The 25657-nt window shown below is 47.6% G+C and overlaps 1 protein-coding gene across 5 annotated transcripts in view; it reads left to right on the top strand.

Moving 5' to 3' along the window:
* Positions 1 to 25657, top strand: part of CCDC6 (coiled-coil domain containing 6) — an 88425-nt gene that overhangs the window by 21612 nt on the left and 41156 nt on the right. For all 5 annotated transcript variants that reach the window (XM_080938114.1, XM_080938112.1, XM_080938111.1 and 2 more), the window contains exon 2: positions 14168 to 14317. In XM_080938114.1, the coding sequence (XP_080794240.1) occupies positions 14168 to 14317 (150 nt within the window). The remainder of the gene's footprint in view (positions 1 to 14167; positions 14318 to 25657) is intronic.

The following is a 25657-nucleotide window of genomic DNA, read 5'->3' as shown; positions in this document are numbered from 1 at the left end:
ATGTGTTTGCATATGTAGTGTGTATATGTGACTTGTATATGTGTGATGTGTGTGATCTGTGAGTGCCTGTGTCTGTGTGTGTGTATGTTTGTGTAGCGTGTGTGTTTGTGGTATATGTGTAGTATGTTGTGTGGTATATGTGTGGTGTGTATATGGTGTGTGTGTGGTGTATGTGTGTGTGCATATGATGTATGAGGGGTATGTGTGGCTAGGTTAGCTGGGCCAAGAGCTTCCAGATGGTTCTCCTGTCTGTGTCCCCATTATCTTGTGCTGGGTTACTGATTTAAGATCCCTCATCTGTTTGTGTGTGTTCTAAGGATTATGATCATGACGCTTACGTGGCAGGAGTTTTTACATACCAAGCCATTTCTCCCGCCAGCCCTGTGCGCGCCCCCCCCCCCCCCCCCCGCCTTGTCTTTTTATAGAATGAAACATCTTGTTTTCTTTGAGTTTGGAAGGAACTGTTTTTACTTAGAAAAACTGCTGTGTTGCTTCCATTTGCACCCCCGCACCCCCTCCATGATTTACTCTACTTCTTAAATAATATAAAAGCAAGTGGAGACTGATAAAGTTGTTTTTGATCACCAAACACGCTTCTCAGTAAGAACCAGCACATTTGTAAATACTAGGAGTTTGAAACTATTTAAGGCATGTCTTAAATACCTGTTTGTAGTAATTTTCTCTGACCTTAAAAAAAAAAAAATCATATTGTAGAGGAAGGCTTAAGTCTCAGGAGGCAAGCAACTATAAATCCCAGGAAATCCCTGAAACCAGATTCATAAGAGCCCTCCTTCTCTGAAATTGTACAAGAGTCAGGACAGGTGAGGAAGAAACTTACCTGTTCAGCTGCCTGTATATTGTGTAGTTTGTAATGTGGTCCCCCATTAGTGATTATCACTCTGTGTGTGTGTGTGTGTGTGTGTGTGTGTGTGTGTGTGTGTGAGAGTAGGGGGGGTGCAGGGGAGTGGGTTTGAAAAATCCTAAAACTGTTAGTAGCTTTGCTCCGAGTTAGGGACTTCATACTAAATTCTGGGTTATAAATTCTGGTTGGCCACTGAACTTTCTCATCTTGTGTGTACTGTGTCCAGTTTCTTAAAGCAGGCCCTGCCATAACCAGTGTCAATTCATGTGAAAGCAATCTTAGCCCTTTGTTCTCAAGTATGTTAGGCAGTTTTAGAGCAAAGTGAATTTGTTCATTAACTATATATAGTCAATTGAGTCTGCCAGTTTGTGTAAGTCAAGCCAAATAAGGAATAAAAGTTTTTATCATTACTGTTTAGTTGGATAGGATTTGCAAGTTTGAGCAAATTTGTAGTAGGACTTTCTAGTTTACTCACCCTAAGTAGGGCATAGACAAAAGACCAAAGATAAGACTCCACTAAAGTCCAACTTGTGACCCAGTTAGTTATAGGGACAATTTATAGCAGTATGTGTGAGTTACTTGCCGCATGGATGACTCAAATACAGCTGCATCCCTAAAAGGTCAGTCTGGGAGCTGACTCACAGAAGCTGAACTCCTGGAACACTGTGTATAATGTACTGGCAGCAGAACAGGTTGGAGAGTCTCTTTCTCACTCACCTTTACTGTTGTATAATTTGAGATAAGGAAGGGGCCTTGTGAATCTGGTAAGTTTTAGGGACTTCCTAGAATTTGTGAGTTGTTTACCTCCTGAGACTTAGGCCTTCCTCTGGGATGTGTTTGCTTTTTTTTTTTTTTTTTTTTTAAGATTTATTTTATGTACACTATAGCTATCTTCAGACACACCAGAAGAGGGCATCAGATCCCATTACAGATGGTTGTGAGCCACCATGTGGTTGCTGAGAATTGAACTGAGGACCTCTGGAAGAGCAGACCGTGTGCTCTTAACCACTGAGCCACCTCTCCAGCCTGGGATGTGTTGTTTTAAGTCAGAAGAAATTACTACAAATGGGTGCTTAAAAATGTGCCTTTCTCTGTCTTAGTTCCTATTGCAATAAAAACCCAGTTAAAATGTAGACAAAATAGTCCATGTGACTGTTCTTGTACACTTCATGTAAAAATCACAGATATTTATCATCACTCTCAAAGGACTCCTCTCCATGTTCCTTTGCTTAACCATCTGAAAGTAGGGCTCCAGTATCATATTGTTTGATTCCTGCATCTTCGTCGACACAGCTGGGAAGTGAGGTTATTTTAGAGTTGGCCACTTACCCCACTGTAATGTCTCTTTTAAAGAAGAAATGATTTTCCTAGGTCTGAAGTAAAGTTCTTTCAGTCGTTGAGGCTGTATACTGCCGGTCAGTGGGACATTCAGAACCAAGTTTTCTGTTTGATTAGGAGCTGTTGTTGATGAACGTCTCTGTAATTTTGATTTGGGGCTTCCTTTGACTTCCCACCTGTTAAAAAAAAAAAAACGAAACTCCCATGTTTTCCTTTTCCCAGCTCCTGCTCCCAGAATGATGGCTCTGAGATTAATATTTATTAATAAATGCTTAGGCCATAAGCTTTGGCTCGCTCTCTGACTAGCTTGTAACTTATTCAGACTATTCAAACTATTCTGTCTACCACTTGGTTAAGTTACCTCTCCTTCAGTCCGGGCCTGCTTCTTCCTTTGCTTCTCCTCAGCATCTCGCTCTGATCTCTCTTCATTCTTTCCTGCATCCAGCTGCCTCTGATTTAAGTCCTTCTCCTCAGTGTTCTCTCCCAGTGTCTCCTTTTAGTCTCTCAAATTTCCCAGAATCCTCTCTTCCTGCCAGGGTCCCACCTCCTGTTTCCTGCCTCAGCTCATTGGCCATTGCCTTTTTTACTGACAGGTGATGATTATAAGAGATTCTCCCTACACCCACCCCCACGCCGTGACCATTCATGTCTTCTTACCCTTAAAATTACATGTGCATCCAGAGAACTGTCTTAGTGTATTTTTGGATACATCGGTGTATAAATATTGCCCAGAATGGATCTGAAACTACAGTAGGCTGACCCCTGAGAGAGGGAAAGTTCAGCGACATGTTACTTTGTCATGTTTCTCAGGTAGAGTATCCCTCATGTCAGCCCCCAGGACTCCCTTCTGAAACCTTGAATATGCTGCTTTTGATGTTCATCTGAAGATGTACAGGATACGTGATACTCCAGTTCACACCTGCTTCTCAGAGGTACCCGGGCCTCACTTTGCCTTAATAACGATAGCCCCTCTTGCCAACCAATGGAAACAGCCGACGGGGCCAGGGGGCGGGGACGACTTATTTGACTGGCACAGTGACAAGGGGCAATCGATAGTTTACAGTTTAGAGCCGGTGGTGGGTTGTGCAGCAGGTATCAGGGACAAAGGTGATGTATTAACACCGAAGTGCATCTTCAGAGAGTAACGTCCTTGTGTGCTTTGTATCCAGGTCACAAAACACAGCAGTCCTGGGACCCTGCCCTCCCTGTTGTCATCTCTGCCAGAGTGGCCACAGTCAATGTGGCACAGGACACTCTCTTCCCTGTTCAGTCTTTCTCCCTCAGAATCTTCTGTCCTGTTTCCCTTTGCCTGTTTGAGATACGGTCTCAGGTCTATGGCCATACCGTGGCGAATTTGTGGTTTGGGCTAATACTAGATTTTGGAACCGAGACTGCCCAGAAAATCTACTTAGATGCCTGGACCTTTGTTGTGTACTGTTGGTGATTTTAGAACGTGGAGATGTGGAAAACATGGCTTATCTGGGATCGTCATTCTTCGCTCCCAGACTTCCCCCGTTTATGATTGGGAATGAAGCTTAGATGTACATGCTTTCCCAGTGTGGGTTTCTGTGTGTAGGTGTGTACATCTGTGTGCATATATGTGGCGTGGCCTTCCTGGTGCTGGTGTTGGTGTACCCTGTACCTTGTCAGACTTTTTTTTTTTAATGAGAAAAGAACTTCACAGGTCCTTTCCACAATCAGCTATGTGCCCCCACCTCCCGGTACTGCTTTCTGATAACACTTAACCATTTGCTTTCTGGCATCTCCTTCCGCGGTACACGGATGCTCGGGCACCCAGTGTGGTCTTGCCTGGGAGCCGTGTGTGGCTTTTCTGGTCGTGGAGTTCAAAACCACTGTGTAGGAATGGGTGAGCCTTACCAGCCCAGCAATCCAAAAGAAGAGGTAGAAGTTAGAAGATGCGTGGGATGGGGTGTTGATTCAAAGTCCAGGACAATGTAGGCAGTTGAGATGAACCCAGGGGAGGGCCGGAAGTGTGGGTACTTTTCCTTGGGGTAGCACGTCTGTGCCTTCTGTTTCCTTCTCTGTAGCGTCTCCCAGTCTTTGGTGTATCGTACGTGTAACTTAACATGTACGAGGAAGAGGGAGAAAGAGATTGAGATTAATCCTTTAGATAGCATTGCCCTCCCTCTTGTCTCTTAGTCCCTGAGTGTAAGCCCTGGGCTAATCTCATGACCTCAGTTGTCAGTTGATCAGTTTTGTGTGTGTGCAAGCGCACAGGCCCTGAGTAGAGTTGCAGGCTTAGATGCCTGTAAATGTGGAGGCCAGAGGTCAGTCTTTGACCACATTTGTCAGGAACTGTCCACCTATTGTTTTTTGGAGACATTCTCTTGCTGGGACGTGGGGTTTACTGATTCGGCTAGGCAGGCTGGCTGGCCAGCAAGTCCCAGGGAGCAGCTTGTCTATACCCCTGTAGTCCTGTCACTGCACCTGGCCTTTTGCATTGGGTTCTGGGGTTCAGACTCAGATTCTCAGGGTTATGTAGCAGGAGCTCTACTGAGCCCCACAGTGGCTTCTGTTCCTTTCCACTGACACCTGTTTTGTTTTATTTTTAAATAAAACAGGATCTTTTTTGGGGATCCCTCCCATCCCCAACTGTACCCCAGCCATATCATGACCAAGAAAGCCCAGCTCTCTGCCATGGTCCACTTCCATACTGACCTTGGGCCCTGAGCCTCACGTCAGAAGCCTGTTTGCTTTTTTCTTTCTATTGCCTTAGCTGGGACATTCTGTACCTTGATGGACTGTGTACATGGTAACAGGCATCCTCCTGTTCCGGACTCTGCTGGGAGGCCCCAGAAGAGTTGTCTGGTTTTGAAAGCTTTTGGGAGACAGTGCGTCTGGGACACAAGGGCTTGCTTGATTCAGTCTGCTGTTATGACTAAGATGGTGACCCGTGCTTTCGGCCCTTTGGCGTTTATTTTTAAAATGTCAGCATCGGGAGGTACAGTTCGTGGAATGGTGAGCTGTCTACTTACTGTAATAAGCTTTTGTAGGTTGGATGTTAAAGAGGACATTCTTAGGCTGATAAAATGGTAAAATTCTGTCGTACTGTTCTGGGGATCAAACTTGGCCCCACAGACGAGGTGAGCACTTTGCCCTTCCATTCAAGGCATCTGGCATCTTTTTGTTGTACTCATTAGAAGCAATGCTATTTTGGGTGGCTTCACTTTCAGTTTTTCCCCCCTTTAATTAACAGATAAAATTTATGTGACACAGCAGTCATCTTTAAGTTTGGTGGAAGTTGCTGCAAAGAGCTTACGGTTCTTTCAAGGTGCCGGAGTGGTGGGAGAGAGTTGGGAGGTCGGTGGGTGTTGAGTTCGGGGGATATATAGTTTTTGATGGCTCTTATTTATTTTTTGATCATCTCATACGTGACTGTTTGAGCTCACCCTGCTCCAGCTCCTCTCTCCTTCTCCTTAGACATCTCCCCTGAAACCCTCACCGGATCCTCTTACCCTCATTTTTCTAAAGCACTGAGTCCCACTTTGTGTGGTCTGCAGGAAGGAGGCTATTGTCATGGGCTTGCCCACATTGCTCGGCACCGTGGATTGCACTGCTTCTTGGGAATTTTAAAATCGCACTTTCCCCTGTGCAGAACCGACTCCTCTGTTTAGGCAGGTGTGCGTAGGTCAAAGTTTGTTCACTATAACACTACCCTCTGCATGTGAAGGAACACACTCCTTCCTGCTGCATAGTAGGTGCTGGTGTCAGTCTAGTACCACCCAGTCAGTCTGAAGCAGAAAATTAGAAGCAGGGGGTTTGCCCTAATATGACCTCCTGTTTCAGAAAACCACACTCCAGAGACACCAGAGCTGCAAGGCTCAGGAGGCAGCGGTAGATGTTTACGCACACTGTGTGGTGTTAGAACGAGAGTCTCTAAGCAGTGTTTGGTTTCTCCCGAGAGACACACGCTTGGACTTGGGATTGCTCTTCACAGAAAACTTGAAAACATAATTCTAGTGTTTGGAATACCTTCCAAGGTAGGAAGATGTCTCAGAAGCACCACGGGCCATGCATCTCAGACCTTTTTGTCTTCTAACTCTGCCACCTCTGTACGATTTTTTCCCACTCAGGAAGTTTACCCTATTCAGATCTCCTGGTTCAGTCCTTGGGAGCTTGTCATGGTTCTTTTGGGCAAGCAGATATCTACCAGAGTTGGTTTTTTAAAAATCTGTCTAGAATCACTCCCTCTGTCTTGTCTGCCTGTCCATTGTCCACCAGTTTATCAGCCTATCAATCTATATAAACTCTTTGCAACTATATGGTGTACGTGTTAGTTCATATTCGTTGCACATAAGCCGCAGTGAGCGAGTAGAGATCTGAGAGCTTCCAAGGAGTTTGTTCTTTTCTGTACTTCCAATCTTGGACAGGTATGGAGATTGCAGATAGCTGCTTCTTAGTCAAGGTCTAAGTGAGTCTAGGTGCTTCAACTCAGATCCTCGAACTTGCGCGGCGAGCATTTTACTCTCTGAAGCCCTAAACATCGCTTACTGAATGCACACTGCAGGTTGACTGAAGGCAGGTCTCAGTGCGCTCCTTGGACCTGGTTTCTATGTTCACTGTCTTGTAGAAGGACCCGGGGTGGGGGGTCCTGCTGTGTTTTTCAGGCTGCCTTTCCAAACCCTGCTGAATCCCAGTGGTCTGAACACTGAATAGGTTTTCTTTTGTTCTTAATTATAGCGACATTACTCTATGGTCAGGATAGCTATCATTGCCTCATGTACACACCTATTCCTTCCTGATGCTGTAGAGTTCCACACATGTCGTGGCTTAATATTGTGTAGATTAACCATCTTAAAGTTCCGCCGGTAAAGCCCAGGGTGGCAGGCTTGATTTCCACAGCTTCTAGAGCATTGGTTCTCAGTTGTCCCAAGGCTGTGACCCTTCACTACAGTTCCGCCTGCTGTGCTGACCCCACCCATGAACTGGCGTTCATAACTGTACTTTCCTACTGTTAGGAATTATCATGTAAGTATCTGATAGGTAGGGTGTCTGATATTCCACCCCACAAAGGGGTTACGACCCACATGTTGAGAACCGCTGGTTTAGGATCTCTTTTCTTGTCAAATTTCTAGAGGCCATTTGGATACCTTGCTGCTGGCTGACTTCTTTCTTCCTCTTGCAGCTCGACACGCTTGCCTCTTCTCTGTCTTGGTTTTCTACCGGCAGCAGCTCCACCCAGAGAAGCTAGGTTGATAGATGGGCAACCTGAACTGCGAACATTCCCTTCGTAGCTGGTTTCCGGTTGCTGATGGGCAGGTTGTGTAGATTTCCAGTGAATGACATTTCCGAGAACGTTGGATGTCCATCTCTGTAATCCTTAAACCATGGGTCACTTTTGTAAACGAAGTCTTCGAAATGGTTACTTTAATACATAAATGTGTTCGGATGGGAGATAGATAGATAGCTCAGGACATGCCTTAGTGAGTAGAGAACGTAAATAGTTCACATTCCCAGGGCCCATGTTAGTACCAGGGGGACATGGTGGCCCACTTGTATGTGGGAGTAGCCGAGCTGTATAGACTGTCTGAATTGGTGAGCTCTGGGTTCAAATGAGAGATCCAGTTTCAACATGTCTGATAGAGAGTAATCAGGGAAGACACCCAGTGTCAGTCACCCACATACACAACTCCACACATGGAGACAGACAGACAGACAGACAGACACACAGACAGACACACCGACTGCAGTGCTCCTGTGCTTGACTGGGTTGAAGAACAAGAGGCGAGATGAACGTCCATGAGGTATTGTCACCGGACACTAATGGGTCCCTTAGTGACCTTACTAGTACGAGGATAATGTGCTGCCTCTTCCTGTCCTTTTACGACGTTACTGTGCTTGTGGCATAGTTGGTTTGTTGGCTGTATTTGCCTGGTAAATGTGTAAGGAAATGAGCGTCTGCACATTACGGATGTTGCCAGCAACCGCTGCCTCTTTATTTCCTTCTGACGTGCAAGCCAGGATCTGCATTGTGTCGGATACAGGCTGTGTCTCCGTGAGTTGGGGAATGTTTGCTCTTCATGAAGAGGGACTTAGACAGTTGTAACTGCCCTTATTTATTTTGAAGGCTAGGGAGACCTTCCCAGTTTATTACAGAACCTCTGCAAAATTACAGTAAATGTTTTTAAGATCTTGAATGAAGCCTGAGGGTCCCTTAGGAATATTAAGGATAAGGGATGTTGAAATGTGTTTTTGTAGCTCCTTACACGTAAGTTGCTTTAGAGGATTTTTATATGTGTGTGTGCACTCGTGTGTGCTTGTATATGCGTGTGTTGGTTGTGGGAGTAAGCTACTTGCCTAAGGAGTGTTAGACAGCATCTTTCAGTCTTGGGGTTTACAACAGATCTGCACTCTCTACCCAGCTATAGAAGCTGGACAGCCTGTGGCCAGAAACTGGCCTGGTCGGTTTCTTAGTCTTCTGGGAATCCTTGCTAGTTTCTTCCAGTTAATCCCAGCCAGGAGTTTTCTTGGCCTGGAGCACTTCAGTTCCTATCTCTAGCTACTGGGCCACTGCTCTCTACCCCCACCCCCTCCTTGCGTTTCTGGTTTCTCTTGTTAAGGACATCAGGAGTTAAAGTAGGAGCCACCCTCATGACCTCATCTTAGCTTTATCTAGAGAGACTTTATTTCCAAATAAGGTCACCCTGACAACTCACTGGTCCTTGGGAATTAGGTCTTTGACCTATCTATCTTAGAGGAACCCACTTCATCCCATAACTGGTGCGGGAGTATGGAAAATAATTCGGAGCAAGCAGGATGGATGCTGAGGGTGGGTTGGCCCAGCAGAGCGATCAGCCTCAGGAAGTACGATAAGACTAACAGCCTGGCTAGAGTGCCAGGCAGCTTGGCTGGGTTCTTGGCCAAGTGGATGTAATTCTTGGTTTTCAGCCTTTGGGGAATTGTATTTAGGGGATTCAAGACCACCGGAATCTATTGCGCTGGATAGCAAGCTTTCTAGGATGTTCCTTCAGGAGAGATGGGGGTCTTTCTAACTCTCTGTTATCTCTGCACCTCTAAATCTGGAGTGCTCTACTACAATGGAACACACACACACAAACACACACACACAACTTAGGGTTACAAGAAGGTAACACAGTCTTGTCCCTGTACCATACTGTCCAAGAAAAAAACTTCACACTGGGAATTTATTCCTTGTGCTCTCAGGAAAGCTCAGAAGAGCACCGCATATCCATAGAACGCCAGCCTCTCAAGCAAAAGTCGGAGGGGTTACTGTCCACTGGAGTCCTTTCTCTGAACTGTCACTCTCCTAGATGCTTAGAGCAAGCACAGGATTCGGCTCTGGGCTGACTGAATAACCAGGGCCAAATGGATCAGCCGGGACAGTATAGGATACTGTTTTCAGCATGGTCTTTGTAGCATGGTCTTTACAGCATAGCAGACGCTTTGGAGATGGCCGGAACGTCCAGCCGTAGGGAGATAGCTAGTCCCTCCATCACTGTCCGTTGCTCAGTCATCTGCTGTCAATATGGCTTCTTTTCAAGACTCTGATCTGTTTCCTGCACTTTGATAATCAAATTTGCTCTCGGTCACCTCTGCCCCTGAAGCTGCAACTGAGTGTCCGTCACGGGAGTTCATGGGAGTTCGCAGCATTGCTCAGCTGTGGCTTAGATCTCGGGTGTGGCTAGGAAGCAATGTTAGACAGAGTGGTTCTGGGGAGGGACTCTCGGGTGGGGATCTTGTGACACCTTATCTGTTCACACCTCAGACATAATCAGGGTTGGGCTTTTCTTGTGGTAGCACCCTTTGGGTCGGTTTGATTAGCTTCTTGCCAGCTGGAAGGCCCCCAGAAGCAGCTGTGGAAAGGAAGCAGTTTGACTGTTGTGAGGGGGAAGATCTTCTGTTAGGGACTAAAGCAGTAATCTGCAATCTGACAGGTAAACACAGCAGTAGGTGGGTGGGTATTTAAAGAGGAAGAAAACCTCCCTTTCTCCCATATACACAGAACCCCTGCTTTCCAAACCGAGAGACCCCGGCCATTTTGTTTTCCTATCATCATTCCGAAGTCACTTTGCGGCCCGGATGAGCTTCTGAAAGCTGGCCTGGAATCCTAGTTAGGCTGCAGTATTAAACGTTATCTTAGCTGACGTATAAGCCAGAACACTTTCTAACATGTCAAGCATTTATAAGACGGAGTCCGCCTTAACGCGTAGAAGAGATGGTAACTTGAAGCGCAGGCCAGCCGTTGTCTAGATGTGTCCGGATGGTAGCTGTCAGGCAGGTCTAATAATTACGTTAGTTCATGCACTGTCATAAGGAGAGAGCCTTTCCATGTTTTATTATGTCGTGGGATATACGCCCCCTTTTCTCTCTGTCTGAGGCAGTGTAACAGGTTACTTCTTGTTACAAATTTGAGGTAAACAAGAAGCACAGGCCCACCGTGGGTACCTGAAATCCCAGCTCTGATGGGCTGAGGACTTGGAGGATCAGGAGTTCAAGTCCAGCCCAGAGCCACAGAGTAGACCGAACAGAGAACCCACTTGCTTCTCAGAGACGATTCTGGTTTTAGGAGTCCAGCGATGGCACACTTTATGGCTGCACATGTTACATTAGCTTTATACTTTTATTTGTTGTTGTTTGAATAAAAGTTTGTTGAATTAAATGTGTGGGGTTCATGGAGTCTTTTTTTTTTTATTATTATTAAATTATTGTCCTAGTTGGCTTTAATTGTTCAGCATCACCTGCGTGAGAAGGGAGTCTTGGTTAATGGTTTACCCAGATCAGAGTATCCTGCTGGCTTGTCTATGTGGGGTCGCTCAGCCCATTGAAGGCAGCATCATTCCCTAGGCAGGTGGTCCTGGGCTATGCAGGAAAACCAGCTAAGTAGGAGCCAGTGAGTAACACTTCCCCATAGTCTCTTCTTCAGTCCCTGCTTGAGCTCCTGTCCTGACTTCCCTTGGTGTTAGAATGTGGCCTTTCCTCCCCTAAGCTGCTTTTGATTCAGGGTGTTTTAACACAGCAACACAGGGAATTAGAACAAATATATTGACATGTTTTTGCTTTTTTTAAATTAGCATTTGTGCTGACTAGTTTTATGTCAACTTGACAGACGCTCAAGTCATCTAGAGGAGGGAGCTTCAATTAAGGAAATGCCTCCAGAAAATCTGTTGTAGGCAGGCCTGTAGGGCATTTTCTTATTTATTGATTTGGGCAGCCCATTGTGGGTGGTGTCATCCCTAGGGTGGAAGTCCTGGGTTCTAGAAGAAAGCAGGCTGAGCAAGCCATGTGGGGCAAGTCATTAAGCAGCACCCCTCCATGGCCTCTGCATCAGCTCCTGCCTCCAGGTTCCTGCCCTGTTTGTGTTCCTGCCCTGACTTCTTGTGATGTAGAAGTATAAGCCGAATACGCCCTCTCCTCCCCAAGTAGCTTTTAGGTCATGGTGTTTCATCACAGCAATATAAACCCTGAGTGAGCTTGCATGTATTAATTCTGGCATTCCCACGCCTGCCTGAAGTGCATTTAGGTAATATTACCCTTTATTTTCTCTTGGCACATTCAGCTCTCCTGATTCCCTTAGCCCCTACCTAGTCCTCTACTTCCAGGGCTTCTGGGTTTGTGTTTTGTGTGTGTGTGTGTGTGTGTGTGTGTGTGTTTCTAGAACTTTCCATTAGTTTAAGCCAGCTCCTCCCAGGTCTCTATAATGTGAGGTCTGTTCTGTTAGGGTTTTTTTTTTTCCTCTGTTAGGGTTCTATTACGTCCTTTACTGTTTTGGAACTGCTTCTCATCGTGGCTATATAACTTCTGGCTAACGTTTTTATTACATAGTATTCTATTCAGACAGAATAAATGGACATGTACAAGTCCCAAAGCACAGGAAGAGCTGGATCTCCTTGATCTGCAAGCCACAAACATGGATGACACTTCCCTGTGAGATAACCCATGTTATACCCCTTTTCCACCTGAATATAGGTCAGTCATTTCCCAAAGTCTTTAAGTACAAAAATGCTCACATGGTTGCAATACCCGGAGAGAACAGAAGAGGGCTCCAGATCCACTGGCGCCACAGGCAGTTGTGACAGGCCTGGCCTGGCTGCTAGGAACCAACTCAGGGCCTCTGCAGGAACCAAGTACTCTTAACTGCTGAGCCACCTTTATAGCCCCTCACTAGACAGTTCATCCCCCTGTGCTTTTCTCCTGTAGCTTTAAAAATTATTATTGTATTATTATTATTATTAATTCAGCATATGTTTTAGGTTGGTTCATGATGTATTTTGCTGTTTCTTTGGACTTGATTGCCTTTTGGTTCCTTTGCTGTTCCCTGTCTGACTAGGCATTTGCAGGGTTCATGGTATGTTATGTGCACAAAGATGATATTTCTTGACGCGCAGGGCAAGACTTTCCAAGGCAGCTATGCAGAGTCAGCTTGGTACCCTAGAGAGAATAACACTATTCAGTTTGCCGGGATTTATGTTTTTCCTTGCCCTGTAGGCTGTAGATTCTTTCAGCTGAGGGCTTCTCTCACTCTGAGTCCAGGGCCTGTGGTCCTCAGGTTCCTGCAGTGTCTGGGGAAAGATGTGGATTGTCGTGGGCACATCTTCATGGATGGGCACACTGGGAAGGCTGAGTCCGGCTCTTGGTTCCTCAGGGAGTGCTGGGAGGTGCAGCCCTGGAGAACAGGGCCTTTTCCTTGTATCTGCCACTTTCCTCCTATGCTATTTAATAACTGCTTTAATTCGTCCGTTGTTTTTGCTGCAATATAGTGGGTTGGATAGGGTGGGAGCATCCGTCAGCCGCTACAGACAGGCGAGGAATCGTAATTTGAGTGTGGAGTGGAAATCCTTTCTTTGAGCATTGCATTAGAATGGCGGTACGTCTGGCTTGTGTCTGGTGTCACTGACACACTCAAACAGATTTCTGCGGAAAAGTGGCTTGTGCTGATAAACCTATTGGTATAACCAGTTTGTAAGCTAATCCCATAAGACCCGCCAGCTGTCAGTCGCAAGGGATCTGGTTTAAATTCCGAGCATCTGCCGGGGCAGACAATAAATGCACGATGCACCTCACAAATAACAGTTCAGAAGGAATGGGGTTTTACCCAGTTGCCTGGCAACGTGTCGGTGGTTCTTGTGGACCTAACAGTATGCTATCAGATGCCAGTTTTGTTTTAGTTTGGTATTGTTATATTTTGAGGCAAAGTCAGAACTTTGTAGCCCAGGATAGCCTGGAACTCATCTCATTATGAAGCCCATGATTGCCTCAAATTTAGTACCTTCTTTAGTTCCCCAACAGCTGAGCAGCAAGACTTCAAGCTTTTTAAAACGTGGATCTTGGGATGGCAAGGAAACCAGGTAGCTTGGCTTATTCATAATGGCTTTTCCAGAGCTTATTCATAATGGCTATTCTGGACACTTCCAGGCCGACCAGTCTCTGAGTGTCCAGCTTTTGTGTAGTTCTGGATTTCAGTCTTGAGTGTTACAAGTGTATCTGGCAGAACTTTTCTAGGGTCATTTGGAGGATGGCGAGCCACAGATGTACTGCCATTGAAAAACCATGACGTATGCATTGGGGAAGCTGGTATCTAGGTGGTGGTGGGTGTGGATCGAGGTGTTCATAGGCCCTTTGAGGGTAAAGGCAGTGGCTACCAAGTGTCAGACTCTTTTCCTGTCCTGCTGGTTGTCTGCTGTCACACCCTGACAGATCTCTCACTCCCTGGGCTTGGCTGTGCGCTTTCTGCTACTTTGAAGAAAGATCATGCACAGCCCACAGAGGCCTCTGGGTGCCTAGTGAAGTTGTTCCTGGTGCCTCTGACAAAGTCCCCTGCTTTGTGTGTAGGGAGTGCTATAATGGTTCACGGTTAAAAACAGAGCTCTCGTTAAAAGAGGGACCTCTAGAAATAAGAGCTGTGCCACATTCGGGAAAATTCTTGCGTTCTCACCACATGCTTTTGTTTTTGTTTTTTTTTTTTTTTTTCTAATTTTTTTAAAACAGCAAGCCAGGGCTGAGCAGGAAGAAGAATTCATCAGTAACACTCTATTCAAGAAAATCCAGGCCTTGCAGAAGGAGAAAGAAACCCTCGCCGTGAATTACGAGAAGGAAGAGGAGTTTCTCACCAATGAGCTCTCCCGGAAACTGATGCAGGTAAACAGTCTTCTCTGCGATTTAGGCTTCCCTCTCCCTCTCCCTCTCCCTCTCCCTCTCCCTCTCCCTCTCCCTCTCCCTCTCCCTCTCCCTCTCCCTCTCCCTCTCCCTCTCCCTCTCCCTCCCCCTCCCCCTCCCCCTCCCCCTCCCCCTCTCCCTCCCCCTCCCCCTCCCCCTCTCTGGTGCCGCCTGGGTTTTGTGGGCTGTGGATCCTTCAGACAATGGCTGTGGTGCCCACCTGCTCAGGAAGGGTGGGAGTGTGTTCCTTTGAGCCTTCACAAGCTTGTGGGTACCAGCTGAGCACAGGTGAAGCTGAGTGTAGGTAGCATCATGGAGATGCGGAGCTCAGCATCAGCAAAGCTCTTTCAGCTTTGCCATTTCGTCTCCCGTTGAGTCACAGACCCCTCCCCAGCCACTGTTCTTCTGCAGTCAGATAATGTGACCCTGAACTGAGGGCACGTTCTAACGGGCGAGCGGTTGTGTGTGTGGGGGGGGGTTATCGATCGGGTCACGCTGCTATTGTTAGTTGTCGAGTGAAGCCACACACAAAACACACAGGAGGGTTTGGGCCTGCTTTAGGAACTCACCCGCCTCCACTCTCGCTTGTATCACAGAGGCTCCTACCACAGTACAACTAAAAGTTTATAGCATGGGTCCACCTATGGTTCTCACGTGTGGGTGGAGGTCCCTTTGGGGCTGAACAACCCTCTCACAGGGGTCGCCTGAGACCAACAGAAATACTAGACATTTATCTTACTGTCCATAACAGTAGCAAAATTACAGTTATAAAGTATCAACGAAGTAGGTTTATGGTTGGGGGGGTCACCACAACATGAGGAACTGTATCAAAGAGTCACACGCACAGCATTAGGAAGTGGTTGAGAACCACTGAGGGTGTGAGAGGGTGCGTGTTAGTGTGTGTGTGTGTGTGTGTGTGTATTAATTCCTATTAATTTAAGTACGATACTGAGATACCGGGGGTAGAACATGTGTTTTCCGTTCACCAGCTTCACGGGCAGGTTGCATTCAGTGCAACAGTGAGTGGGCCTCACTGGGTCCTCTGTGAGAAGATTCTGGTGACTCCTCCTTGTCATTCTGCTAGGCTCTTACCTCCACACAGAGGTTCTTCCAGGAAGGCTTTGGTGAGCAGAGGCTTCAGCGTTAAGAACATTCACCCAGGAAATCCCTCTCTTGCTCTTTCTTTCCTAGTCATAAATTAATGACAATGCTATGGTCTTATTCCAGCAGTGGCTGCCGATAGGGGACTAATACGTGCTCCTCGGGAACAGTCTTTAGCTGATGTGTATAGCAGAACGTTCTGCACAGTTTTTTCTTAAATTATTCATTTGCATTGTGATTTACAGAGAAGAGAGGGGCGGTTAATTTGACTTGCTGTGGCCCGTGTCCTCAGTAGTAGACGGCTTGCTGTTCATGCTGTTTCTAGACATACAGAGACATGGTTACAGTTCGTTTCTCCCGTGTTTAGCCCTGTCTCTCAGTTATCCTCATTGTTAACAAGGCAAGAAGCCCCCCCCACTTTCTTACTGAACTTACGCTGTTAGTATTTGGCTGAGCCCAGTTAACAGCGAGAACCCAGCAAGTGAGCTTTGTTTTGTCTAAAGATGCTCACCTCTGTGTTTGTAATTGGCCTCCCGTTCACCCTTCATAGCCTTTCCAGTAACATTAGTGTTCCTTCCGATAAGATACGGGGGTTGCGGGGAAGGGGGGGAAAGTTGGTGTGCCAGGCATAAGATGCCTTGGACTTCCGATGTGACCTCCCTGAGTTTTACAAATTCAGCTCTGCCCTGTACTGATTGTGTTCACAGTCCTTAAGTGTAAATGTGCAGACAGTATGAACCTAAGTCCACACCCCCAGTTTTTATCTGTAAAGAGAAATAAATAGCACGGAACGGTAGAATACACTAAGCTGATTCTGCCCATCCTGCAAAGTAGTATGTGGTCTGAGGCTTCACATGGCAATATCTGGAGTCTGCCCTCAGCCACAGAAGAGTGTAGTCAGCCGGTACCTCAGAACACAGTGGCACACTCTCACCATTGGGTGTAGGGATGTTTGGCACGTTCCCAGTTTCTCAAGAGTTTTTGGCTTGCGTTTTAGACCTTTAGGTGGCTGTCGGTTGTTTACTTGCCTAAATGTTGTGAACATCACTTCTGAGGGTGTGTAATTTGATGGTGTTAAACACGTTATCATCACTGTCTCCCCCAGAATGCTTTCTAACTGAAACTCCTAACCCACGAACCACACCGCCTCAGCCTCTTCGGGGTCTTAGGATCTTGGAGGCAACAATAACGTGTTGCCCGAAGGTGGGCTCATCTCTAATTAGGGTTCGTTTTGTCATTTTACAATCCTGGCCTGTTAGACATCCCTGTGATGGTTGGTCTTAGTTGAAAAAACCTGACGAGATTTTAGAATGAGCGTAGGAGAAACTGGTTTCCAGACAGGCTTTGCGGAGGAGAGACGACCTCCCCTGATTGGGCAGCACCATCCCCACGGGCTGAGGTCCTGAAGACAGTGAGCTATGTAAGTACCAGCATCAAATCTCAGTTCTCTAACTGAGGTGCAGTGGTGGCCATTTCTTCTCATACCATGGGCCAGGGGTTTCATCATAGCAAGCAACACGCTAGGCGCATGGATGCCCAAAAACCTGCTCCATGGTTGGCCACTTCCAGGGTTCATAGTCACAGCAAAGGACTGCCTGGGTTCGATCCTCGATCTCTGTGCTCTTGGCACATGATTCCCTAATGGATTCGACCTGTCCTTTGTCGAACCCGAAGACTCTGAAACCACCCAATGTGAAAGTAACTTTTTCCATCTGGAAGATTTTTAGGGTAATTGATGCCTGTAGGCTTTTCCAACTGTGTAATTAATTTAATATGGCTTTCTAGGTGTTCACTTCTGTTTACGGTGTTTTGAAATAAAAAAAAGACTTGCTAAGAGGAATGGGGCTGTGTTATCGCCATCGATAGACACACGGCGGAATTGATCGGTCTCCGTGACAGTGCCTCGTGTGTTTCACTCGAAGGCCGCTGGACACAGTGTGGCTTCTCTGTGGTGGTTGGACATTTTAAAAATACATATTTAGGAGGGATTCCTGAGAACGAAAGAGACTTGCTAGTTGAGGCCCAATGGCGATCTGCCTGCCTCTGCCTCCCCACCAGCGGTTGAAGGGAGTGTCGCCACTACACGTGGTCCTGAGATGCCTTTAAAAACAAAATCCAGTTCCTGTGATTATAGATGACAGCCCTGGAAACTACCAACCTGGGAAGCAGATAATGCTAAATCCTCAGTAAAGCAAGCTACGACACGCCACACGCAGTCAAGCCTGTGGCTTGTAGCTCTTTTCTCTTGGGAAGGAGAGAGTGGTACCCCCCCCCCTTTTTAAGATAGAGGCCAGATCCCTCCCCCCCTTTTAAGATAGAGGCCAGATCCCCTGTGACTGTAGTTACAGAGGACCAGACCTGGGCCCTTTGGGAGCAACAAGTGCTTTTAACCATCGAGCCAACTCTCCAGCCTGCCGCATGCTTTTCTATCTTGCGAAAGCTTTATTTTGAGAAATGTACATCTGAGCCCCAAGTGTGGGGCCGGCCTTTTGATGAGTAAAAGACTAACCTAAAAGAAAAATAACTTGGGGGGGGTGGAGATGCAGAGCTAATCTGCTCTGTGGCCCTCAGAAGGCACAGTCACCATTATTTGCAGTTAAAATGTTCTTGTGCGAAAACTCTGGGTCCGACTTTGAGACACCTGTCTATGTTAGAAAAACGGCAATTCTTCAGAATGTCATCCCTGTCCCTCTGCTGGGTGCTGAGCACACAGTGTCTTATTTGTGTATTAATTTGATACCTTTTGAGCAAGGGTCTTGATAGTACCCCAGTTTATGATTCTCCTGCCTCAGCCTTTCAAGTGCTGAGACCACAGGCACACACCACCACGCCCAGCTAGGTGACAGTCATTGCTTGTGTGTGCCTTTTCTTATTGGATACAGCTACATGCATTTTCCTAAGGAGGCACTTTGTAAATGGTATTTAAAACTTCTGTCAGCTGCATGTCCTGGGCTTTTGAGAACTCCTTTTGCCCGATGACTTCAGCCCTCAGAGCCCCGCTGTGGTCAGGAGTTGTATCGAAGCCCCAGGGTCAGGCGTGCTCCCATCATTAAGAAGGAGTGTCTTCAAATGCCTGGTGGGATTCACGCCATTGCTAATCCTCTGTTGCTAAGAGCAAAATTCCGATTGCCCTGGTTGCAGACGGTGGGTCTTCAGTGCTAACTTGGCTTGGCTTTAGCATCCCCCCCATCAGATGTATCAGGTTCATTTCCCGTGTGCATGTGTGCGTCACTGTCCACCTGTCTGCATCACCTTGTTTCTGATTGTTGCCCTCACGCCTCTCTGCAAACAGGACACTACGAAAAGTCAGTAATTTGGGTCCCTGTCTTTCACCATAAAATAATTGAGGGTAATAAGGAACGCTACATACTACATATCCCTCAGTTTTTAAAAACCTGTTCCAGTTTTCAAGTTGTGTATCTTAAAACAAACAGGTTTATGGTCTTGTAGCTTTGATCTGCATTTAGAGTAGAGTCTGGCCCAGGGGGAAGTGCAAGTGTGGTTAGAATAGAAAATGACTGTATATATAGTCTTGCACTAGTAAGAAGTTCATTCTATTTTTTTAATCACGTGTGTGTTTGTGTGTGTGTGTGTGTTTGTTAGGTGTGGGTTTGTGCATGTGAATGTGGTGCCTGCAGAGGCCAGGAAGACCCTGGATCCCCTTTGAGCTGGAGTCACAGGTGACTGTGAGCTACCCAGCATGGGTGCTGGGACCTGCTCTCAGGTTCTGTGCAGGAGCAGCCGGAGCCCTTAACTGCTGAGCCATCATCTCTCCAGCCTCTGACGTGCCATCTTTGTTACTGACTTGGCCCCTGAGGTTAGAATACCTTGGAGAGTTAAAGTAAAAGAAGCAGTTGGCTAGCATCTACAGAAACATGGAAGGAAGTTTCATGCAGAACTATAGATGAAGCCCCTAGGACCAGGAGGTTGTCCCGGAGCCTAGGTGGGTGTGGGCACCCTGCAGAAGATGGACATCACAGGGGAGATGGTGGCAGATGCTTCAGACTGGTACCATGCTGCTTTCAGACTGGTACCACGCAGCAGCCAAAGCATCCTTCCATCGCCTTTACAAGGGAGCAGAGATGGGAAAGAGTCGGGGTGCCTGGCTGTCTTGTTTGCTCACTTAGCACTCAGCTGTCCTTGCCGTGGCACTTGGTAGGAGAATGGCCGCCATATGCTCGCGTGTCTGAGTACTTGATCCTCGGCTGCTGCCTGTTTGGAAGCAAGGTAGTCTTGCTGGAGGAAGTGTGTCCCCGAGGATGAGTTGTAAGGAGGGAGAAGGCAAGTTGCTTTCCTGCCACTGAGACAAAGCACCAGGGCCAATGCATCTCACAGAAGAAAGCATTAGGTTGGGCTAACCCCACACCTTCTGCCTCACAGAGAGGTTGTGTTCCTTCCAGCACCACCAGATGGATGTTTTTTTTTCCCCCAGAACCCTTGCGCCTCTGAGTAGCCTGGTGTGTCTACAAGCACTGGCCGGTCCTCTTCAAAGATGCACACTAGGATTTGAGGCCATTTCCTGCCGGCGTCGCCAAGGTGGCCATGCACTTCATTGGCTTTGTGTAGACAGCTAAGTCACAGGATGGACTGATACTGTAGGAAACTGTTTTGTTAATGTCAGGGTCACTGAGGTCAAGAATGTCTTGGCATCTGTTCTGATGACAACTCCGCCTCCTGCGGGGGAAGAGAAGAAACTTTGATGTATGTCTTTCATTAAGTCGGCTGGACCTGTGGTCCTTGTGCGCAGCGGTGTTCAGAGATAATAACTGACCAAGGGGAGATTGTGTTCACATTATAGCTATCAAAACAGTTGGAAGATTTGTTTTTCTAGTTGCTTCTCATTCCGCATTACCAGACCCACAGCTCTGTCTGGTTTTCATTTCCTTCCATGGAGCGTTTTTTGTTTTTTTGTTTTTTTTTTTTAAATGCGTTCCATTCACAAAACAGCTGCAAGGAGCTGCCAGATTGTTTAAACTGCATTTGAAATGCCACAGACCCACCAGCGGCCAAAGTATAAATCCTAATTCCCCTGTAAATAGCATGCCAGGCAGCTCTCAGCAGGATGGGATGAGAGTTAGGACTAGAGAAAAGGATGAAGCTCTTCAGTAATAAAACATAGTGGCTGGAGATATGGCTTATGGTGCAGGGCACTGGCTGCTATTCCAGGGGACCCGGGTTCGATTTCCAGTACCCACATCATGGCTTACAAGCACACCTACAATTTCAATTCTAGGGGACTTAACTCACTCTGTTCTCTCTGGGCACCGAACACACGTGTTACGCATACATACACATGTGCTGGCAGTGCATGCAATACATGAAAATCCCAACATGGGCAGGTTTTCCTGAAAGTCTATGCGCATGTGTGTTCACACATGTGGTCCGTCCCTGAGTGGGCCACATGAGACTATCTGTGCTGCCTTCGATCTCAGATAGGAGGTAGAGTAGATCTCGGGGAAATAAAGGTTAAAGGAAACTAAGAATCATTAGGTAAAGGCAAGAGCTTGCTGGACTCTGAGGGTGGGAAGCGTTAGCATTTCTAGTTGGAATTGTACACTCGTGTCCTGACAGACATATATACAGACAGTTGACCTGACTGTGGATGAGTTTTAGCCGTCAACAGGAACACCTTTCAAACAACCAGGAGACCTAGAAGCGTGGACCCCTGTGGCTGGAAAAGCGTTCCCGTTGTTGAAAGGGGGAGAGCAGCCAGCAGATTAGGTTGGTGTGGGTTGGAAGCAAAGTAGAGATGTCTAGACTTCAGATGGACAAAACTTGGGCAGATAGATGGCGTGGCTCAGTGGAGACGTCTGGTCTAGACAGGAAGGAAGGACGGGAGTATTGTTATCAGGACTTATCTATAGGAATCAAGACCATTGCTAGGAGATGTGCCCGGAGTAAGGGTCCAAGACCACAGGAGATAACATAAGGAGGGCTCAAGGGAAAGGCACAGACAAGAGTGGGAGAAGGTGTCTGTCATAGCTAATGTGGAACTGCAGTACAGACAGACAGACAGACAGACATCTGGGAGGAGAAATGGCAAAGAATTGAACCACAGTGCTCTTGTTAGTAGACAGATAAAATGGCCAGGAGACAAGTGAGAAAGTACCGAACCCATTAATAATCGGGAGAGGCGGCTAACTATGTATCTGTCGCATTGTGCTGAGAGAGAAGCTGTTGGAAAAAGATTTGCAATTCTTCAGTTAGCACTAGATCCAGTTTCTCTTTGATGGCAGCAGCTCCGTTCTTGCCTCAGGGGTCACCTGTTTCTGCTCTTTTTTTTTTTTTTTTTTTTTTTTTTTATTACTCCAGCCCTGGAGAAGAGGTTCTGCTGTCTCCCACTCCTAAGGACCACCAACCAGGAAGAACTGGGTGTCTATAACCAGTAGAGGATGAAGGCTGCCTCCTTGTTGAGTTGGCCGCTCAACGTGATGAAAATATGAGTCGAGGTCTCTAACTCATCACAAGTACATTTAGCAGAGGGCGCCTGGATGGGAAGAGCACAAAGTCAGGCAAAGCTGGAATCTAAATATATACAGGCAGTAAAAAAGAAAGGAAAGGTAGGGAGCTGGAGAGATGGCTCAGTGGTTAAGAGCACTGACTGCTCTTCCAGAGGTCCTGAGTTCAAATCCCAGCAACCACATGGTGGCTCACAACCATCCGTAATGAGATCTGGTGCCCTCTTCTGGTGTGTCTGAAGACAGCTACAGTGTACTCACATACATAAAATAATCAAATCTTTAAGAAAAAGAAAAGGTAAATAGACACAAGGAAGTGACTACCAAGAGCCCCATGCTGTGTAATTGAACTTCAGCGCCATCATCGTCTTGTTCTTAGCATTGATTTGGCTCCTTCATAGCACTGTCTCCTCCCAAGGCTTAGTCTAGGGCAGACAGGCACACAAGGTGCAGGTGCCCTCATTTGTACAGGCGCCGCGTGAGCTCTCTAGGTGTTCGGGAGTAAAGAGTCCTGGTCACCTTCCTTCTGCCGCCATCAGTCCTGGAAGGCTGCGACTGTGCAGCCAACAGCTCATGCCAGTGGGGATCAGCCCGACTGACCCCTTTGGGGGTTGCATATCAGATAGTTACGTTACAATCCATAGCAGTAGCAAAATTAGAGTTCTGAAGTAGCAGTGAAAATAATTTATGGTTTGGGGCGTCACCACAACATGAACTGTATTAAAGGTTCGCAGCATTAGGAAGGTTGAGAACCACTGGTTTACCCCAGGGCTAAGGGCAAAGCATTTGAAGGCAGAGGCCTTGGCTGGAACCAGGCATTTCCCCCTTATCTGCAAGGTATCGGGCTGTCTGCTAGCCAGGGAAGGCAAGCTTTGTCCCCTGCAGGGTACAGGGTCACAGTTCCTGCACCAAATGAGGGGAATATATAGAGCAGATTACCACTGGAGGTCAGGGTGTGACGGCGCCCTCCAGCAGAGGACACATGCTAAAAGTGCCACCAACTATCATCAAGACGCACAGGGGCAGCTAGTGTGCGGGCTGCAGTGTGAGGAGGGTGTGTGTTGTGACGGGGGGGTGAGGAGGTACCAGCACCATGGAATTCTGCAGAGTTTACTGACTTGGGATGGGGGAGTCGGGCTCTTCAGGCAGAGAGAGACATAAGGTGGCAGGTACTTGGGGTGAGTGGAATCGCTTTCTGGCAGGAACAGGCCTGTGTGAGAAGCAACATTGCCACCTTGACCTGTAGGCCTGAGTGACCTCCAAAAGTGTTTAACCAGACCAATTTTATAATGTAGACCGTAGGGAAAAAAAACAGGAGTTTTGCCTCTGTGCGTGTGTAGTATGTGTGTTTGGATGCGTGTACATGTGTATACATCATGTGTGTGCAGATGAGGGTAGATGTTTATATCAGGTATCTGGTACTTCCCTTAAAAGCCATTTTCTTTATTTTCTGTGTGTGTGTGTGTGTGTGTGTGTGTGTGTGTGTGTGTGTGTGTGTGTGTATGAGTGCTTCCCCAAGCCTTCCACCTTGATTCCGTTGTCTGATGCTGTGTATACAAGATAGCTAGCCACTGAGTTTCCGGGTTCTCCTGCATCTGCCCCCACCTTTCTTAGGAGCTCTAGCATTGTAGATGGAGACTCACACTTGATGGATTTACTCTGGGGACTTGATGTTAGATCTTCACACTTGGGCAGCAACTAGTCACCATGAAGCCATCTGCCCAGCCCACTGTATCGGTGGGGAACAGGAAGTTGAATACAAAGAGGAGGGGTTCCTGTTGAGTAGAGCACCCCAGGTCTCCTTGAGGAAGCTGGTGAGGGCTGAAGAGAGACAAGGGAAGACCCACCGGCATTGCTGTGCAGCCTGCGACCTGGCTGAGGACATCATCGTAGAGAGGGCTGCCCAGCTGCAGCCCATGGGGGCACCTGTGGCATGTGCGGGCACACGGTACCCAGGGTGAGTGGTTGCAGCTTTTCAACCTGTTGTAGCAAATTCTTTTGAGAGCACAAGGTCTTTTGGTTTGCAGGCTTGTCACCCAGCTCCAGAGGCTGGGGCAGGAGGCTTACGTGTTCAAAGGCGACCTCGGAGCAACTGGGACCCTATCTTAAGGTAGAACCTGCGAGGCAGACATCCGTTATGTAATATGATTCCAGGACTGTAGATTTGCTCTTGTTAATAGTACATGCCACAACTGTTATGAACCACTCCATAATCCTTGGATGGCCTGCTGTAGAGGCTCCTTTAAACCCTTGATAGTAAAAGTTGTTTTATGCATATGTGTGCGCACACCTGAGTGCTTGTATGTGTATTACATGCACACACAACCTGGGAAGGTCCGAACCTGGCACCCGACCCCTTGGAGTTGGAGTTGGTTCTGAGCCACCATGTGGGTGCTGGGGACAGAGGTCTGGTCTTTGCAAGAGCAGTAAGCAGTCTTAACTGCTGCGACATCTCAGCCTCTAAACTCTTTAATTCCAGACAACCCTTTTCATCCACTTAGTAGTGATGCATTAAGGAAGCAGGCACTTGGTTTCAGGCATACCGGAGAGTTCTCCTGCTAGCTTTGCTTGGTATTGTGTCCTTACTATCAGCATGGAAAGGGCTCATATGAGGTTGGATGGATTTGAAGTTCTCACCCTTATTTGGAGACAGAGAGGATCTTGGAGCTCATTTTGGTGCCAGGTCTCAGGTCTGCCTCCAGCAGGATTCCCTAAGAGGATGGGGTTGGGGGGAGTCATAGTGTCCTGGGCTGTGGTTTAAACCAACAGGTAGATTCCGGGTTTCCATTCAAGCCCAGATTGGCTTGAATTAACATGAGGATGGGTTGAAATGCTTGTGACATGAAGTGGGGGGGAATTTCAGACGTTTTAGGAGTTTGGATTATACCTCACAGAGGCATTCTTGGACACAGGTACTCAACGTCTAGACCCAAGACTCCTTAGATTATCTTCACACAGTGTGCCTGTTACACGCAAGCTGCATGCAGTTCCAGTGTTTAGTACACCTGTGGTTTTCTCTGACATGAGGGGCATGTGACACTTCTTTACAGGTAGGGTTCTGTCAGCGCTCAAAGAGCTTCAGGTTTTGAAGAATTGGAGGGTTTTTAGGTTAGCGACACTCAGCCTGACTCTTCCCGAAACAGAATTTATAACTTTTATCTCAGGCAGAGTATCTGGGGCAAATTGTAGTTCTTTAAAAGCACCATCTGCACCCCGTCCACCTCTCCCCTCCCTCCTCCCACCTCTGACCTCCCTGCCTTTTCCTTCCACCTCCCTGCTCCCTCCTCCCCTCTCCCTGCTCCCTCCTCCCCTCTCCCTGCTCCCTCCTCCCCTCTCCCTGCTCCCTCCTCCCCTCTCCTTGCTCCCTCCTCCCCTCTCCTTGCTCCCTCCTCCCCTCTCCCTGCTCCCTCCTCCCCTCTCCCTGCTCCCTCCTCCCCTCTCCCTGCTCCCTCCTCCCCTCTCCCTGCTCCCTCCTCCCCTCTCCCTGCTCCCTCCTCCCCTCTCCCTGCTCCCTCCTCCCCTCTCCCTGCTCCCTCCTCCCCTCTCCCTGCTCCCTCCTCCCCTCTCCCTGCTCCCTCCTCCCCTCTCCCTGCTCCCTCCTCCCCTCTCCCTGCTCCCTCCTCCCCTCTCCCTGCTCCCTCCTCCCCTCTCCCTGCTCCCTCCTCCCCTCTCCCTGCTCCCTCCTCCCCTCTCCCTGCTCCCTCCTCCCCTCTCCCTGCTCCCTCCTCCCCTCTCCCTGCTCCCTCCTCCCCTCTCCCTGCTC

This window comes from Micromys minutus (genome assembly GCF_963924665.1).
Source record: "Micromys minutus genome assembly, chromosome: 25".
In the NCBI taxonomy this organism is placed as follows: domain Eukaryota; kingdom Metazoa; phylum Chordata; class Mammalia; order Rodentia; family Muridae; genus Micromys; species Micromys minutus.
This window is presented reverse-complemented; position numbering and strand designations above follow the sequence as displayed.